The sequence below is a fragment of the Malurus melanocephalus genome, unplaced genomic scaffold (genome assembly GCF_030028575.1).
Source record: "Malurus melanocephalus ecotype Western Australia unplaced genomic scaffold, MMel_1.1 scaffold_155, whole genome shotgun sequence".
NCBI classification, from domain to species: Eukaryota; Metazoa; Chordata; class Aves; order Passeriformes; family Maluridae; genus Malurus; species Malurus melanocephalus.
Window position 1 is genome coordinate 368,873 of NW_026623387.1, and position 16,652 is coordinate 385,524.

Sequence of the window (16,652 nt, forward strand, 5' to 3'; positions counted from 1 at the left end):
GTGATATGCCAACAATGTAATATTKAACAATTTTTAAGGACTTAGCTCTGCACAAAATCTGTGGTGAAAGAGATATTATCCTCAGTGGTAAGCATTTAATTTTTTATGAATTTTGCAAAGCTATGAAGTTTTGGGCAAGGGCAATGAAACTTTAGAAGTGGCCCTGCATCCCGTCTGCTTCTTGTAAATATACAGCTTGTGAAAATCTCATTTAGTTTTAACTAGAAGTGACTTTCATTTGTTTTTTCTAAAATGAGAAATACATGAAAATAAATTCATGATTGTTTCCCAGGTAATCCTCCATTGTTACTGCTGCCAGATAATGTGCGAATTAGAAGGTACAATATCTCATCAGAACAGTACTCTGACTATATTGATAACCAGGAGCGCATCCAAGCTCTGGATTACGACTGGGACCCTGAAGGGATAGGCCTGAGTGAGTATTCTAAAGCTCAACCATGCAATGGTTGYTTTTAAAAGATGCATTTCTGTATCATACGTATTTAGTTTACACTGGAAACCAAAATCAAATTACATCAACTGACCAGGTCTCGGTTGAATGTGCCCCTCCCCTTGTTCTCCAGCATCAGTGTGGTTTCTTTTAACACTTTAGTTTAGCTAGATTTTGATCTGGTTTTCCTTTGGTTTTAGTGTGAGTTTAGCTGTAGAATTGTGGCTCTTTAGGATTATGCTGCAGTAGAGGATTGTTATTAATAAACCCCTTACTTCTGCCTCTGCCAGTTCCCAAACCTGGCTCAAGTCTTGCAACTACTAATCCTTATACTAAGCAGGAATGGCCAAGAGATCCCTGTGTTAAYTTACGTTTTTCTTTCTTCTTCAGGTTCCTTTTTTGGCCATTTCTACAGGGCCACCGTCCTGGGCCATACTTGCTCYTTAAGATTATGGTAGTTTAAATTACTCTCAAAATCATGTGTAAATGTTTCAGAGCTAAGATACTCTACTCTTGAAAATGTGATATGTATTTCTTGGTAATCTAGCTCAAGATGACTTCAGATGTGTATCTTGCATATGATGGATGACTTCAAAATTTATGCACTAACACAATGTAATTTAGTTGAACAGACAACTCTTACCTTATGAATAAATAGGGCTGGTAACTTCACAGAAGAGCCTCAGAAAGAATAGATTTTTCAACAAATATGTAATTAACTAGACATTTGTCTTTTTTTTTTTTAAATCTTTTTTAAGGTGTTGTATACTTCAGCATTCTGGGACAGGGTTCTGAGTTTGGAGCCATCAAACGTGCTTATCTCCCCACATTTGACAGCAGTAGGAATAATCCAACAAAGGAAGTTGACTTGAATCTCAAATACATAGTTAATCCTGATGGGTTAGCTGTTGACTGGGTTGGAAGGTAAGTACACCAAAAAGCCAGAAAAATGCTGTACCTTGAATGTGTCAAGGTTCATCAGGCTGTGAAAAATCCACTCTTTTCTTGCTTATGAATTTTCTCTGAATATGTCTAGTTTGAAGGTAGCTCAGAACAATGTAAGCTGTCCTTGCCCAGACAGCAAGTTAATAGATAAAATGCGTCTGGCTGACTGCATAACATATTCTCTGAGGAAGGTGGCATCACTCTGCAACTGGCAGATCAGAACATCAGTAAAGTGATAATACAGTAGCTTTTATATCAAATGGATTCTTCTTCAGTGACTTAGGTAGGCTCCAGGGAAAAAGCTTTCTTTACTGTTGGAAGGAGAGTTTCCCAACCCACAATGGAATTTTACCTTTTATCTTTGTTCCTTTCTTACCCTGTGCTATGTGAGCAATCCCAAAACAGAAGGGATTCATTTGTTAAAGTATTTGCAAGATTCATTTGCATTCATTTGTTAAAGGATGCGGTGGACAGGCACAACTGTAGTTCATTTGGTATAATGTTGAGAGGAACCAGATGTTTGTAGATAGACGCTATGAAATGTAGTCAGAATTCTGTTTGAAGCTGAATGAACAGAGGTTATAGAGATTCAATCTTCTGAATGCTGTTGCCAGATTTTGGATGTCCCTGGTACAAATCATAATAGAGAAAAAGTGAAAAGTTGTATCTTTTCTTCCAGCAGTTTAGAGATAGGTACATTAGGGTCTGGGCTAGCCTTCAGGTTATTTTGATGTTTGCTTCATGAACTGGACACCTAGAAAATAAAATATCTCTGAAGGCAGGAGGGAATTTCTAATCACAAATTTCCATGGTCATGAGAGCAAGCATCAAGGGTATTTATCACAAGCATTCTAGTGAGGTTTCAGCTTCATCTTGGTGAGCATCTTCAGCACTTCAAACCTGGTGCCGCCCTGATTTCAGAACAGTGTTGAAATGTGTTTCAAAAAAATMACATATAATTATTCACACATTATATAAAACATTTCACTTGGTTTGAGACTAAGTAGTCCTGCTGCTCATCTGCCAAATAGGAATTACAGTATTTTTTCACATTCCCAGGCCAATTAGGAGATAATTTATTCAATCAGAAGGCACTGTCTGATTAGTCAGTGCATAATAATGAATCTGTTTATTATCTAAGATATAAAAAAAAAGTAAAGGCATGATGATAAAGATAAACAAAATTCAAGGAAGAATGGACTGAGTGCCCTGTTTGTTAGGACTAAAAGCATTTGCATCTGATGTCCTAACAATTTATTCATTAGTATCTCTGTCAGAAGACAGAAGTCTAGAGAGGAGCTRTGAACTAATAAGCTGGATATCTCCAGAGCTGCTGCATAAATTACATGGTAAATARCTTTTTGCTTGTAATGAACATCACAGTCTCCTGGAAAATGGAGTCTTTAAAAATGTTTATTAGCCACTTCTGCTGCTTAAAAGTAACAATAAAAGTTTTCAGTAGCTTTTCAATGAAGATTATTTGACAGGGACTAGAGGTAGCTRCAGAAACATTTTCAGAGAAAAAAACCTCATGAGCCAATGTGTCACTTTTGCTAAACTCCCCTGTATTAGGGTCCATATATTCTATACAAGTGCAGTAATCAATGCAGCTTCATTATATTAATTTTGTTGAGTTCGATAGAGAGTTTCTTCTTAATTCTTTTATTTGTCTTCGAGTGTAAAGTATTTACTTTTGGAATGTTTTGTGTTTTATGTAATTCAGACATCTTTACTGGACTGATGCCGGGACTAATCGCATAGAGGTGGCAAAATTAGATGGACGGTATAGAAAGTGGCTTATTTTTTCTCARCTGGATCAACCAGCAGCTATTGTTGTCAATCCAAAACGTGGGTGAGTACTGCAGGACTTAATGGAATTATTTCCAATGCTATTCAAACCCAAAAAACCCCACAGTGGTAAGCTTTTCAGGAAAATCTAAGGGAATGTATTCTGAAACTCCCCTTTACTAATRTTGTGAAGTTTGTGGGCATGGGAAAGCATTTTAAGATTTGATTTCTTATGGATGCTTGTGTTGGTCACAAGGCCAGATGGTTCAGATAAAAATCTGTTTTCCACATTGTTATGTTCCCACCAAACTTCTCTGTTAATACTGAAACAGGGAAATAGATAGGAATGTCTCTTCACCAGGTCCAAGCAGGACAGTCATAGCCCTTCTCCATGGGGGAAAGCAGTGTAAATGTACATTCAGCTGGGTTTGCTACAACTTGGATTAAATGATAGACCATGAGACATTGTGATGTGTGCTTCTCTCAGTGGGAGTGCAGCAGCATAGCTTGCTAAAGTCACCTGGATACCACAGATTTATTGTGATGATGGATGTTCATTTGGTATTTGTTTTTTGTACTTGAAACAAGCTTATTCAGTGAACTCTGTGACCTACCCAATCACATCTGCAAAATTTAGGTTGCTGAACAGCTTTTTGTTCCATTACTGACTTTTCCCATGAAACTCCAAAGGATAATCATGGTGACCAAATTCAGAACCATATTCATTTCTTGTTCTGTCCTTTCAGGCTCATGTATTGGACTGACTGGGGAAGGCAGCCAAAGATTGAATGTGCCTGGATGGATGGACAGCAAAGACAAACTCTGGTCTCAGAAGACCTTGGCTGGCCAACTGGTCTTTCTATTGATTATTTGAACAATGATAGGATCTATTGGAGTGACTCAAAAGAAAATATAATTGAATCCATGAGACCTGATGGGACAGACAGAACCATTGTTCTGCATGGAGGTAAGAACTTCTTATGCAATTAATAGTAACAAAGATGTGTGGTAACTAGCACTTGGACTTCACAAGTGGGGCTAGATTTGGGAGCTGTTCAAGTAGTAAGTCTTAGTAGTGTTTTCTTCTTTGTACAGTAATCAGTGGTACACCAGGTTCAGTGATGCCTGATAACTAGACTCTCTGAGGGGAGTCTATGTTACCCAAATAGGGGACAATGTAGAAAACTGGATTCTTGCTTTTTTATGTRTACTATTAATTGGTCTTCAGGCACAGTGATATGAAGAGGTCAGGCACATGAGGTTGTAAATATATCTGCATATGGCTTTAAATGAAAGAATGAAATAATATATTTAAGCTAAAGAACAACAGTTTTGTCACTTTTGCTGGAGATTGGTTTGCTGACAGTCTCTTATTTGATTCCTTTGAGAAGTAGGTAGTCCATACAGCCTTGATGTCTTTGAAGGCCATTTATATTGGATAGCTAAAGAACGAGGAGAAGTCTGGAAGAAGGATAAATTCGGAAGTGGAGAAAAAGTGAAAGTGCTGACCGTAAATCCGTGGCTTACCCAAGTGCGCATCTATCACCAGCACAGATACAATCAGTCCGGTGGGTAATCAGGATCCCAGTGAGCCATTTCTTGCTATGAAATAGAAGTTGGTATTGATGTCTTCAAAGAGCTTAGTAATCTTTTCATATTGTGTCTCCTGGTATATGATGAGGTTCTGAGAACCTAAAAATGAAATAGAGGCTGACAAGTATTTTCTGTACACCCAAAATGAAATCAACAATGGAACACCACACATTTGTCTTTTGAGTCTCTTAGTTCTAAGTTATGACCCTGTCCTTTCTCTTCTTCCCCTCCATCCTGAGGACAGTCATATGTATTTATCTTGGCAAAGTGCTGGATATGTAATACTGTCTCCAAGGGGGATATTTCAACTATAATATGTGTTGTTGGCAGAATGAATGCTTTAGACAAAGTTTGTCAGGACAGCGTCCCATTGAGGTGCCAGGTTCAGAAAGGATCCCCATTTAGGAAGCAAGGGTTTTCTAAACTCCTYCTCAGRGAGGTGTCTAGGTGTGGCTGGATCCAATCTTAGTCTCAGATTTGTGAGCAGTTCATGTCTAAAGGATTATATAGGTGTACTTGAACCTTTATACAACTTYGTCCTGTAGCATTAAGAATGGCAAACCAAATATGAATATAAAAAAAAATTAATTAAATTAATGAAAGTGATTAAAGTCTTTCAGATTTATTTACTACACAGTATGAGTAGTTATAGCTACTACTATAGAGCACTACTTAGTAAATTAATAATTTCAAAGCTAGATTGAAAATTATAGAGGTTGATGTTGCTCATCTATACCAATGATCATGGGCAAAAGTCTTTCACTCAGCCTCAARGAGTAACTTTGAGGGGCCTCTCCACTCAAAGGAGGAATCTTCACACACACACTGCTAGAAGAGATATCTTAGAAGACCCTGCTGTTAAATATGAAACTGGATTTTTATAGTATAGAGGTATTTTCTGTCAGTCATATATTTCTAATCTATCCATATCAGCTCAGCAGTCTTTGTAAAAGTTCAGGACTACCATCTGTTGATTCTTTTGCCACATGCTCACCAGTTTTTGTCAGGAAACACTGTTTTTCACATCCYCAGAATATTTCATTTTGTAATTGTTGAGTCAGCTGGTCTCAGCATTCTTCAAAACCAAAAGCAGTGTGACCCCCCTTTTCCATTCATCACTGATAACTTTTGCAAAGTATAATTTGAGTAGTTTTTCCTCTGCTTAGGCAGAGCATCCTGCTATGTGTCCACAGTAATTACAGGGGAAGATGTCCAGAGGGACGTCCAGCATACCCCTTGCTAAAGACATTTTAGCTTTTGGAATCAGAAAAGTCCATGTGAACAAATTTGGAGAAGTTCTTTGTGTTATATGGGCTCCAGCAGCTATTGTCTGTCCCTTAAGAATGTAAGGATGTACGAAGAGGCAGAGAGAACGTTTTGGAATAAATGCACTTTGTTGATGAGATATGCTCTTGTAGAATTTCCCTGCCTTACCTCAGGAATATGCTGCATCGTTTCCTCAAATCTTTMTCACTTTATCACTTTTGCAGTGCCTAATCCTTGTAAAGATGTCTGCAGCCACCTCTGCTTGCTGAGACCAGGAGGATACACTTGCTCATGTCCTCAAGGGACTCGGTTCCTAGAAGGCAGTAGCACAGAATGTGATGCAGGTAGAATAATTTATCAAACTGGAAATTAAAGCAACAGAAGCTTTTCTTTAGGAATACAAATGCATTATAGAATTAAAAATATGGAGGGATAAGCTAACTAATGTAATCAGTATTGGTAAGTCAGAACATCTGGCTTTTATTCCCAGTCATCACTGATTTGTGTCACCTTGCAGATTTTCTTTAATCTCTTTGTATGTAATTTATGAAATGGACATAGGTGTATTGTTCCAACCAGACCAGAACCAGCTACAAAACTGATCACATTTTCGGATTTTTGTTTTGAAATTACAGAATATTTTTTTCACAATGCATTGATTTTAGAACTAAGAATTTCTGGCAAATCATTGTTAACAATTTTGTTAMCAATACTGTAAAAGCTCTTATTTAATCAGCATCATAGAAACTTAAAACTTACAGAAGTCAAGACTGTGGACAGAGATAAATTCTAGTTAATTATCTTTAACTATCTTTACTTCTGGAAAGCCTTTCAGGCACTAGAATTTCATGCTTGGTTGTTGCATTGCAGCAAAACCCTCAGAGTGCTTTGAGGTGCACAAATCAAATAGAATTGCTCAGCCTTTTCTGAAGGAAACTAAAATACCACTGCAGGATTTTTATTTCTCTCTAGCTGAGAGTCTGCATTCTTAACTTACAGAGGTGCGGGTTGCAGCCAGATGTCCTTGTGCTTGTCCCTGGAACGTGCATTTAATGTATTATGATCTGTAACAATATGTCTGGCAYCTTTCCTATGGTTAATCTTCTTTGAATTATATTCTTTTTGCACTGAAAAAGAAAACGTTGTAATTTTTTACACTGCCTTACCTCTAAATTACATTTTCTTAGCAATTACTAGTGATTTTTCTTATTGCCACATGGTGTGAGCCACAAAAAGAGATGCTAGTAATAGTGAATGAAAATATGCAATATGTGCTTAAACTAGGAATCAGTTACAGTGTTGACTGCATTTTCGAATTGCTGTCTGTTTTTCTGAGGACACCGAATTTGATATTCATTGCTGAAACTGCTTTACATAAAATGTCTTGGAATTAAGAAAACTACGCTTGTCTAGTGACCAAACATAGCTTTTGTACGCCCATTTGGTTCAATGGACCCTGTGCTCATACTGCAGCTGCTGAGAAACAGCCTCTAAACCTCTGCTTTTCCTGTTTTTGTACCCYCTTTACTTGGAGGGAGGTTTACTTSTAAGAAACCTTGTAGCAACACACTTCCTCTGCCTCTGTCTGATGAAAATTTTGTCAAAAGTACTATGATCTAGCTCATCGTCCACCCTCAATTTATAGCTTATAATAATGGCTCAGACCCTGAGGTTTTCCTGTTTTAAGTACACTTTTCTGACAGCATATCCCAAGCTCTTACTGAAGGCCAATATGACTTTTTTTTTTTCCCACTTGATTCAACATTATAATAATGCTTTTCCTGTACGTGCATTTCCACTGCTTTTCTTCAAAAGTAAATGCATTCCAGTTTGGCCTTCTCTTTGCAACTTCCTGCTGGTAGAACAGAAGAGTCTGAACAAAAGAGAGAAAGCATTGCTGTTTCTGAAARGAGAGGTTTGAAGGGTGGTGTTGGGCTGCATTGCATGAACAAAAGAAAGTGAGCAGACATACAGCTCTTGAGCTGACTATGCCTGTGATCTACTAAGTCGTTATGTTCTGAGAACAGGTTTTGCATCAATTAATTTAAGGCGAATTTGGCAGAAAAAAATAGACACAAGAGCAACAATCACATGTGTATCAAAAACAAAAATTCTGAAAAGTAACATGTGAGTTTGTATATGCAAGTTCTATAGAGACAAAGAAAATGCATTATTGGTAGTATTTAGTTTGTTGAGGATGTCTTGATAATGCATATGTGGCTTCTGAATTTTGCAGCTATTGAATCCCCTCCCACAATGCCACCAGCTTGCAGATGCATGAATGGAGGAACATGCTATCTAGATGAAAGCAGTCTTCCCAAATGCAAGTAAGTCAGTATGTTGTTAAGATAGTCCTGACTCAGACTGTGCTAACTTAGTCTCATAAAACAATTAAATTCTTTGGAATCTGTTGCAAACACTTCAGGAGTCATACATCTGCAATAGCATTTTTGTAACATCTACAGAAAAAAAAACCATGCATAAAGATATCAGCAAATAAGTAATGTAAATGTATCAGTTTGGGGGGAAAAAGTCCCAAACACCAAAACTAAAAATCCAGAAGGGCAAACCTCTCATAAAGCGCTATACCCAAAAATTGTAACAGTGGAAAAGTGACTCAATAAATGTAGCTTGGAATAGCCAGCAGGTGCCACCAGTGCTCCACTGAAACCAGACCTTCTGACTCAGCACTTTTTATTTTCATTTTTGATTCTCTGATTATAGCAGACATACTACATTTACACACAGTCAGTGAAATATATAATTACTGAGCATGGAACTGAAATTTGTGGGCTCTAGATAAATGTTTTCTAATATAATAATAGAGCTGAAATCCTAAAATCAATAAAAGCCATTCGGTCAGCTGTCCTTCTTACATTTGCAGATGTTCTTATGGATACACTGGGAATTACTGTGAAATAGGATTGTCCAGAGGAGTCCCTCCTGGAACAAGTAAGTTTCAAGTATATATTGTACTTGATAGTTGAGCTAAARAGTGGGAAATACCTCACCATGATACCTGCTCAGGGTCAGGCTTCTAATTCTCTGGGCTCTTCTTTCACTGAACTATGCTTGCTTGAATGTTTGCTTATTCTTCTGTCTTTGACAGCAGCAGTAGCAGTGTTGCTGACAGTCATCCTAATCATAATAATTGGAGTGTTAGCTGTTGGAGGCTTTTTTAACTACAGACGAACAGGCTCCCTTTTACCAGCACTTCCCAAACTACCAAGGTATGTTTTGAAGGCTTTCAGAATGGGAATATCTGTGAATTGAAAATATATATTTGTTTCTAAAGATTTCTGAAGAATCTGTTTTTTGTTATGTGGCCTTTCTGGTGGAATATGGGAAGCACAGTATTGCAGCAATTTCAGAGAATTTTTAATTCCAAGCAATACCATAGCTGATCGTTATTATGTAAAAAAGGATGATTGTAAAACTCTTTGACATTCTAAATTAGCTTTTAAATAATGAGCAATGTAGAAGACTGTTTACCAGACCTGAAGCTGATATTCAGTTCAAAAAGATACGAAAGTCCATAGTAAAATGTTTTAATTTTATATAAAACTTTTATGTGAGATGATTTGAACAGATGAAGTGATCTTTTAACACYGAAAGGCTGAGTTCATGTGCAACTCTGCATTTATCTGCTTAAAAATATGGCACATGTGTAGTGAACTTCGGTTTCCGATACTTGAAACAATGCCTGTACTCCTGGCAGTCACATTGTCCAGTGAAAACCAGCTTTGTGAAATATCAGCAAAAATATTTAATGTTTCAAATCAAAGGAAGATGAAGAAAATAGATTTTAAATAATTTTAAATTAATCTGTTTTAAAAAAAGATGTCAGAATATGATGCTTTGAATTTTTTKTAGCTTTAAGCAAATTATGTGTTTTAAAAGGCGTAAAGGAACATCTTCATAATCCTTGCACCAATTTCACAGTAATAGCTTTTAAATCAATCTAATTAAATCACTGTAATCAGTAATGTGGATGAATCTATAACTGCTTCCTCACTGGAGTATTACACTGAACTGATGACACTGAGTGAGCCCAGATGAAAAGCACCAACGTGGTTAGAAGAATGGAGCARRTCTCCTAGGCAGAAAGGCTGAGAGYGTTTGGTTTGTTCAGCCTGAAAAAGAGAAGGTTTATGGGTGGCCTGATGGTGGTTTTCTAGTAGGTGAAGGGAGTCCACAAGGAAGATGGGGAGAGACTTTTTACAAGGGCACATGGTGACAGGACAAGGGGGGAATGGAAGAGAGAAAGTTTAGATTAGATATTATGAATTAATTCTTTGTGAGAGTGGTGAGGCACTAGAACAGGTTTCCCAGAGAAGTTGTGGATGCCCCATCCCTGGCATATTTCAAGACCAGRTTGGAAGGAGCTCTGAGCAACTTGGTTGAGTGGAAGGTGTCCCTGCCRATGGCATGGAGTTGAAACTAGATGGTCTTTAAGGTCCCTTCCAGCTCAAACCATTCTATGTTTCTGTGGTTCTAATCCAATTTATTCATGAGTTGATGTAGTTAAATTGGGGCAAAATTTTTGTGCRGATAAATTCTGAAGAACAAAGAGGTTTTAAGAGATCTCCAAGCTACTTGCTGAAATTCCATTGCTTTCTTTTTTGAATGGAAACTTTTTGGATTGCCAGATAATGAACAAGCTGAAATTTTAATGTACTGACTTGATCTTTACTGTTCAACGATGCTTCCCACAGAAGTTGTGAGACTGTGTAAAAAGGAGATGTCAGGTTTTGGTCTTTGAGGCTTGATTTGCTTTAATTTCTGCCATGATTACGTCTTTGTGCTGCCATTGCTCAATCCCTCTTTAAACAGCGAACTTGTACCTTTTCAGCAGAGTTAACTCAAGCTATTGTTCAGCTGTTGCCYTTAATTTAGGACTTGTCCATGTACAGGAATCATGGCTAAGATTTACCTTTTTTAAATTGAATCAGTTTATTCCTACAGGGTCAACTGGTAATGTGTGTGCATAACGCACCAGCCGTAGGGAAGAATTTTAGCACAAGCTGGCTCCATTGAGGACATACAACTGGAAAGATTATTCCAGTGCTTCTGCCTTCCTTCAAGTTAGGCAAATTTGACAAAAKGGAACCAAAGGTTAACTGTGGAGTTAGAAGCTTTGGGGGAGTTAAATTCTCAGATCTCTGTGTGGGCATGTCCTGTGTTTGATTACTGATTTCTATCTTTTGCTCCTCTTATTATTTTGAGCCCAACATTGTGCTTTCAGACCATTTCCAATATTTTTCATTAATATCTAGTTTGCTCTGGTGGTTCTCATAAGTCTATACATAATTTGAACATTTATTTATATAAAAACAGTGTRTTGTAGGAATCTTCATGATTTGCATGCATAAACATTTCCAATTTAGGTGTTGATGGGATYATATTGTGCTGACTTGATTTCAAATGCATGCTTTAGAATCAGTTTCAATGAATCTGAATAACTGAGTGGATCCATGCATTTGTCTTTAAATTAACACTGAAGTAAGCAGCCAAAAAGTAKGTAAATTTTGGGGAATTGTAATTCATTGCGATAATTTGATATCTACATGAGCACACAAAGGTAGTTGAGGTGATTCTGAACAAGCTAMCTTAGGTTAAAAAACTCATTGAATTAATAAAGAAATACAATTTCTGGTGCCCTTGCTAACTTGCAAAAATTCAAAGTGATATTTATGCTTAGGAGARCAAGTAGAAAAACCTGTATTGTAAACTCTCTTTCTGTATAATCCCTTCTACTTTATTTTGATTTTTCTTTTTGTTTGTTTGTGTTTGTTTTTGCTTGTTTGGTGTTCTTTTTTGTAGTTTAAGCAGTCTGGTAAAATCRAATGAAAATGGCAATGGAGTAACTTTCCGATCTGGAGCAGATGTGACTATGGACATAGGAGTCTCTGGCTTTGGGGGAGATTCTACCATAGACAGAGCTATGCAAATGGTAAGGTTTAGTTCTCAAATAAATTTTTTAATTGTGTTCCTTTAATGTAATTATTAGCTGAAAGGAAAGGAGCCTTTTATGTGTAAAATGATAGTGAGATGATACATGTGTTCTAGAAAAAGAAGTGAACAATGATTGAGAGTTTCCTGGAATAGATTTTCACAGTTTGAAGGCGAGGACAAATATAGTATGTTCTTCAAAATACWGTGACTTTTGTAAATGTGTGTTGTTCCCCAAGATGGAGAATTTGACTACAAATGAATTCTTAGGAGTATGGAGGTATTTACTGCACTGCAGTTATTGTTGGTTTTTTTCTTCATAGAATGAAAACTTTGCAGTGGAGTCAGGGAAGCAGCCAATCACATTTGAAAATCCAATGTATACAACCAGAGATAGTGGAGCCAGCTCAGCTGGTGCAGTTACAGTTGTCCGGCCAACACTTGTAAGATAMATTTAAGCTTGACTTTCACCTTTAATTTTCCCTTATGACCACATTTTCTTCTTTGAAGAATGTTGATTTTCTTTCTTCTCCTACAGCAGGTAGCAGCAGCTGGTAGTGAGGAAAATGAAAATTTTGAAAATCCTGTGTATTCCTCTGCAATATCTACTAGCCCAAAGGAAGCTCCTCAGAGTACAGAGGCACCTCAGGTAGGAAATAGAAATGCTTTTAAGACTGTCTTGTTTGTTTTCTGCTCCAGACCAGCCAAATGGAATTGTTAGAGAAGCTGCAGTACCATTGCAATTCTCTTTAAATAAATAATGCCATTGTCTGCATCAAGTCCAGCTAACTGGACCATATTTACAAGATGTACAGTAGCTGGTCATCAGCAGTTTGATAAGAGGAAAGAAGCACAAGCACAGAGTTGCTTAAGGCACGAAACAAGGATGTATTTGGATTAAACCCCCACTTCTTCCTGGCCTATCTAGTTATTTTGAAGTGAACAGATTGGAATAGAGAGTTTCTTTTCATTGTTTGTTATACTTCAKTTTGAGGGTAGGTACTAGTCTGAAAATTATAATGTAACTGCTGTAAATTGTTGCTGCTCTCCAGCAGAAATTATTATAACTAAAGCTTTACTTCAGAATTCTAACAATTATTTGTAAACCCTTGATGAATTATACCTTGATAGAAGTAGCAGAGTGTGTGGGGGTGGGTGTTTGGTTTTCTTTTTCAGCCTATGAAATAGAAGAAAACTCAAGAAAAATCCCATTTTTGTTTAGAACAGTGAAAATCTGGGGGCTTGTGGTATGAGAAATTGAAAGAAGACATTTAGTCAGTGTACTGTCATAATTTTTTTCTCATTTATTTGTAATTTTTGTCCATATTTAAAAGAACTAGCAAGGACATTTAAGACACTTGCTCTCTGTGTTCTTGCAGGACATTTTAAGCATCAAGATAAAAATATTGCCTCATCTAGATTATTAATGTTTCATGGAAGACACATTTTTATGTCTTCAAATCCATCTGAACGAGCTGATGGTGGCTTGTTTACAGGACTGTTTTCATACATTCTGCACTAAAAGCRCCTCTGATGAGCTTTGAAATGACAGCTCTGTCAACCTATTGTAGCTTCACGTCCCTCAATAATTWTTCTTGCATTGTTTTCAAGACAGTGTTTTTTCCTCTTTGATGTACTTGTCTGGAATGATAGGCTTCCATGAAGCAATTTACTAATTTGTATTGCGTAGCCTTGAGTGAATACTTCTTTATGTGAAGTAGCTTGGTTATCTAGCAAAAAATAGATTTGATATCCATGCTTAGAATTACAACATGGTGAYGTAAAAACACCCATCTGAAATCACTGAGGTAGCGTTGAATGAAAGTGAAATCCAACAACTGTAAAGGCAATTTCCAAAGAAGTTTTGAGGAAAATGTATAAAGTTCTAATAATTTTTATGTTTCAGGAATCAAAGTGGAGTTTCTTCAAGAGAAAAAAGAAACAAAACACTAATTTTGAAAACCCAATATATGCAGAGGTATGGTTTACAATACGTGATTCTGTTTTTTTAGCTAATGTATTGCTGGATTTTGTTCTTGTTTTCACAGGATAAAGATTAGTGGTAGATTGATTCTGCTGCTATGTGAAATAGCACAGAAATTCCAGTCCAGGTTAGGGCAGGACTGAAGTGGTTGTGAGAAGTTACCAAATGTCATGCACACTGAGGTGTTGAGCAGACTCAGCTGGGACAGTGCAGCTCYTCCTGGCATTAACATTAAAGTAGGAGTTACAGTCTGTGGAGTAAGGTTTTAGTTTTGTTTTTACTCAGCTGTACTATCTGAGGTGAAATTACTTAATTTGGTTCCAGGTGGTGATTTGCAAATCATCAAATAATTTACACCAGGACATTTACCTTTAGGAATATTTATTTAACATTTCTGAAAGTTGATGTTGGATGTGTGGTGCATTAGAATGTAAGGTTTGATTTTATGGTTGTTGTTACAGATGGAAAAGGAACAGCAACAGGACACAGAAAATGTCCCTGCCCATTCTCCTTCATTGCCTCCCAAGATTATTCTGAAGAGAGACCAACCATTAGCTTACACAGCAACAGAGGATACATTTAAAGACACCGCCAACCTTGTTAAAGAGGACTCTGTGGTATAACTAGGTAACTCATTTAGGGAAAATTAGACACATCCATTTGCACATATATTTTTTATAAACAGAAGAGTAAGGTTCACATTCAAATGCTTTATAAGAATATATAAGTTTCTTAGCCAGTGGCTGGAGATGTACGTTGAAACTATGCCTTGTTTTTTGACAAATGCCAATTTCTATTTTTATGAGCAATTATCGTGATGTACTATATGTATATCTTTGCACTGAAGCTGTTTGAAAGTAATGTTATAAATATATTGTACATTTGTAAATTTTTCTAAGATTATCTTGTTCAGTGATGTTGCTAGTAGAAATTTGTATGAAATTAGTGATACATATTTAGGGCTAAATTAATTATATAAATGCTTAAAACTAAAAAAAAAAAGATGCAAACAAGGCAAATATAGGAACATTACTGATTTACAGGGTCTTTAGAGTGTATCTTTTATAACAGCACCTTTTAAAACTTCTACTGGTGCTCTGGGCATCTTTGCCACCTGTTTTATATACTACTGCATGTCAAAATGTCTCTTTATCTTGTGTTAAAAAAAAGATGAAAGAGTCAATGCAGCATTAACATGCTGAGGTCACCTGTGCAAAATGTTGTTCTTACAATATTTTCACTGCCTGAGATCATTTCCTCTCAATACATGTACTTTTCCTCTAGGTTCCAATTAACACCATTCCATTAATAGTGTTCCTATAAAGACTGGATATATTTAGATTTTAGTGCCACAGCTACTTAATGAGCTTTTCTCTTGCTCATCAGTGGAATACCTCTGTTCTTGGCTGGAGTTTCTGGAAATAATTTGTACTGTGAAGTAGCTTTTCTCCAAATAGCAAAATATGAAAGATACTGGTTCATTTCAGAAATTATTCAGGTTTTTTTTTAATGTGAAAATTTAATTTTATTGACTATTTATTTCCTGAGGTGGATATTAATAGAAAGGGAAACATTTTCTACTAATGCAGTCTTTGTAGTTATCTGGTTGTTTCTATAACCTTCCATCAGAATATACTGTTGACCTTATTAGCTCTTCTRTTAATTAGCCAAGGTAGTTTCCACAACATGAACCATTTGAGAAAACTCCAATTACAGGAACATATTCTTCAGCAATCCTGGCTAGCTACTCATATAAAAGATTACTAAACTTATAATCATTGTGACTTCTGCTATTTGATTGTTTTATATCTAAATTCTCAAAAAATATACTACTTCTAATTAGAATGCTTRTAATTACTTTGTAACATATACTTTGATTAGAAAAGACAACTGGATAATGATGCTGCTGAATAAATCTAATAAAAGTATTATTTTATCACATTCYTATTCCTATTCAAGGCTCTGTGTACTTTTTTCAGTTGTGGAGACTTCAGTGCACTCTGAGATGAAAACAACAGGGCTTTATCTAAAATCAAATAAAAATAGTGCTTACTGCTTCACACAACTGTCTAAAGTTCTTCCTGTAAGATGTTATTTTGATACTGGCATTTTATTTCTTTAAGTATGAAAACTGCCTCATTATCCACATTCAATAAAYTGGCCCTTGAAACAGGAAACTCTTGCTATTGAGAGACTGACAGTCAAGACAGTGTGGACATAAGTGATTAAAACCTTAGTTCAATTAACTTTCATATCTGATGTCACAACTGGATGCTTTGGTTTACTTTTTTCTTTAAGCACAATATCTGTTTTTTAAAAGCATTTTTTTCTGAGTGCATCAATGTAGAAAATTTCTTAAAGTCTGCAACACAGCAGACATACACACACACACACACACACACACACACACACACACCTGCAAGGGTTTCTTTGTGGTGGATGGTGGTGTTCTTAAAAAAAGAGTTCACAAGGATTTTTAAAGGGAGTGGGTAGGGCTGACACTTCTAAAAGACTTGCCTGCAGTTGTCAATCACTACCAAAAGTAGCATCARTTTTGGGAATAGTCTTTTCAACTCAAAGATTTGGAACCAGTGTTGGAGAAAAYTCCAAGTATGTCAGCCATGTATCAGAAATGTTTTTTTTTCTCCTGTAGTAATTTTAACTTTTCAGATA

General features: G+C 36.4%; 1 protein-coding gene across 1 annotated transcript in view; it reads left to right on the forward strand.

Annotated features, from left to right (window-relative positions):
• Positions 1-16,377, forward strand: part of LRP2 (LDL receptor related protein 2) — a 110,325-nt gene extending 93,948 nt beyond the window's left edge. Inside the window, exons 66-79 of the mRNA XM_057371712.1 lie at positions 293-436; positions 1,210-1,375; positions 3,120-3,248; positions 3,931-4,151; positions 4,573-4,752; positions 6,268-6,387; positions 8,280-8,370; positions 8,928-8,995; positions 9,153-9,273; positions 11,867-11,996; positions 12,319-12,438; positions 12,537-12,644; positions 13,902-13,973; positions 14,441-16,377. Coding sequence (XP_057227695.1) covers positions 293-436; positions 1,210-1,375; positions 3,120-3,248; positions 3,931-4,151; positions 4,573-4,752; positions 6,268-6,387; positions 8,280-8,370; positions 8,928-8,995; positions 9,153-9,273; positions 11,867-11,996; positions 12,319-12,438; positions 12,537-12,644; positions 13,902-13,973; positions 14,441-14,602 — 1,832 coding nt within the window. The 3' untranslated portion in view covers positions 14,603-16,377. The remainder of the gene's footprint in view (positions 1-292; positions 437-1,209; positions 1,376-3,119; positions 3,249-3,930; positions 4,152-4,572; positions 4,753-6,267; positions 6,388-8,279; positions 8,371-8,927; positions 8,996-9,152; positions 9,274-11,866; positions 11,997-12,318; positions 12,439-12,536; positions 12,645-13,901; positions 13,974-14,440) is intronic.
• Positions 16,378-16,652: the final 275 nt, after the last annotated feature.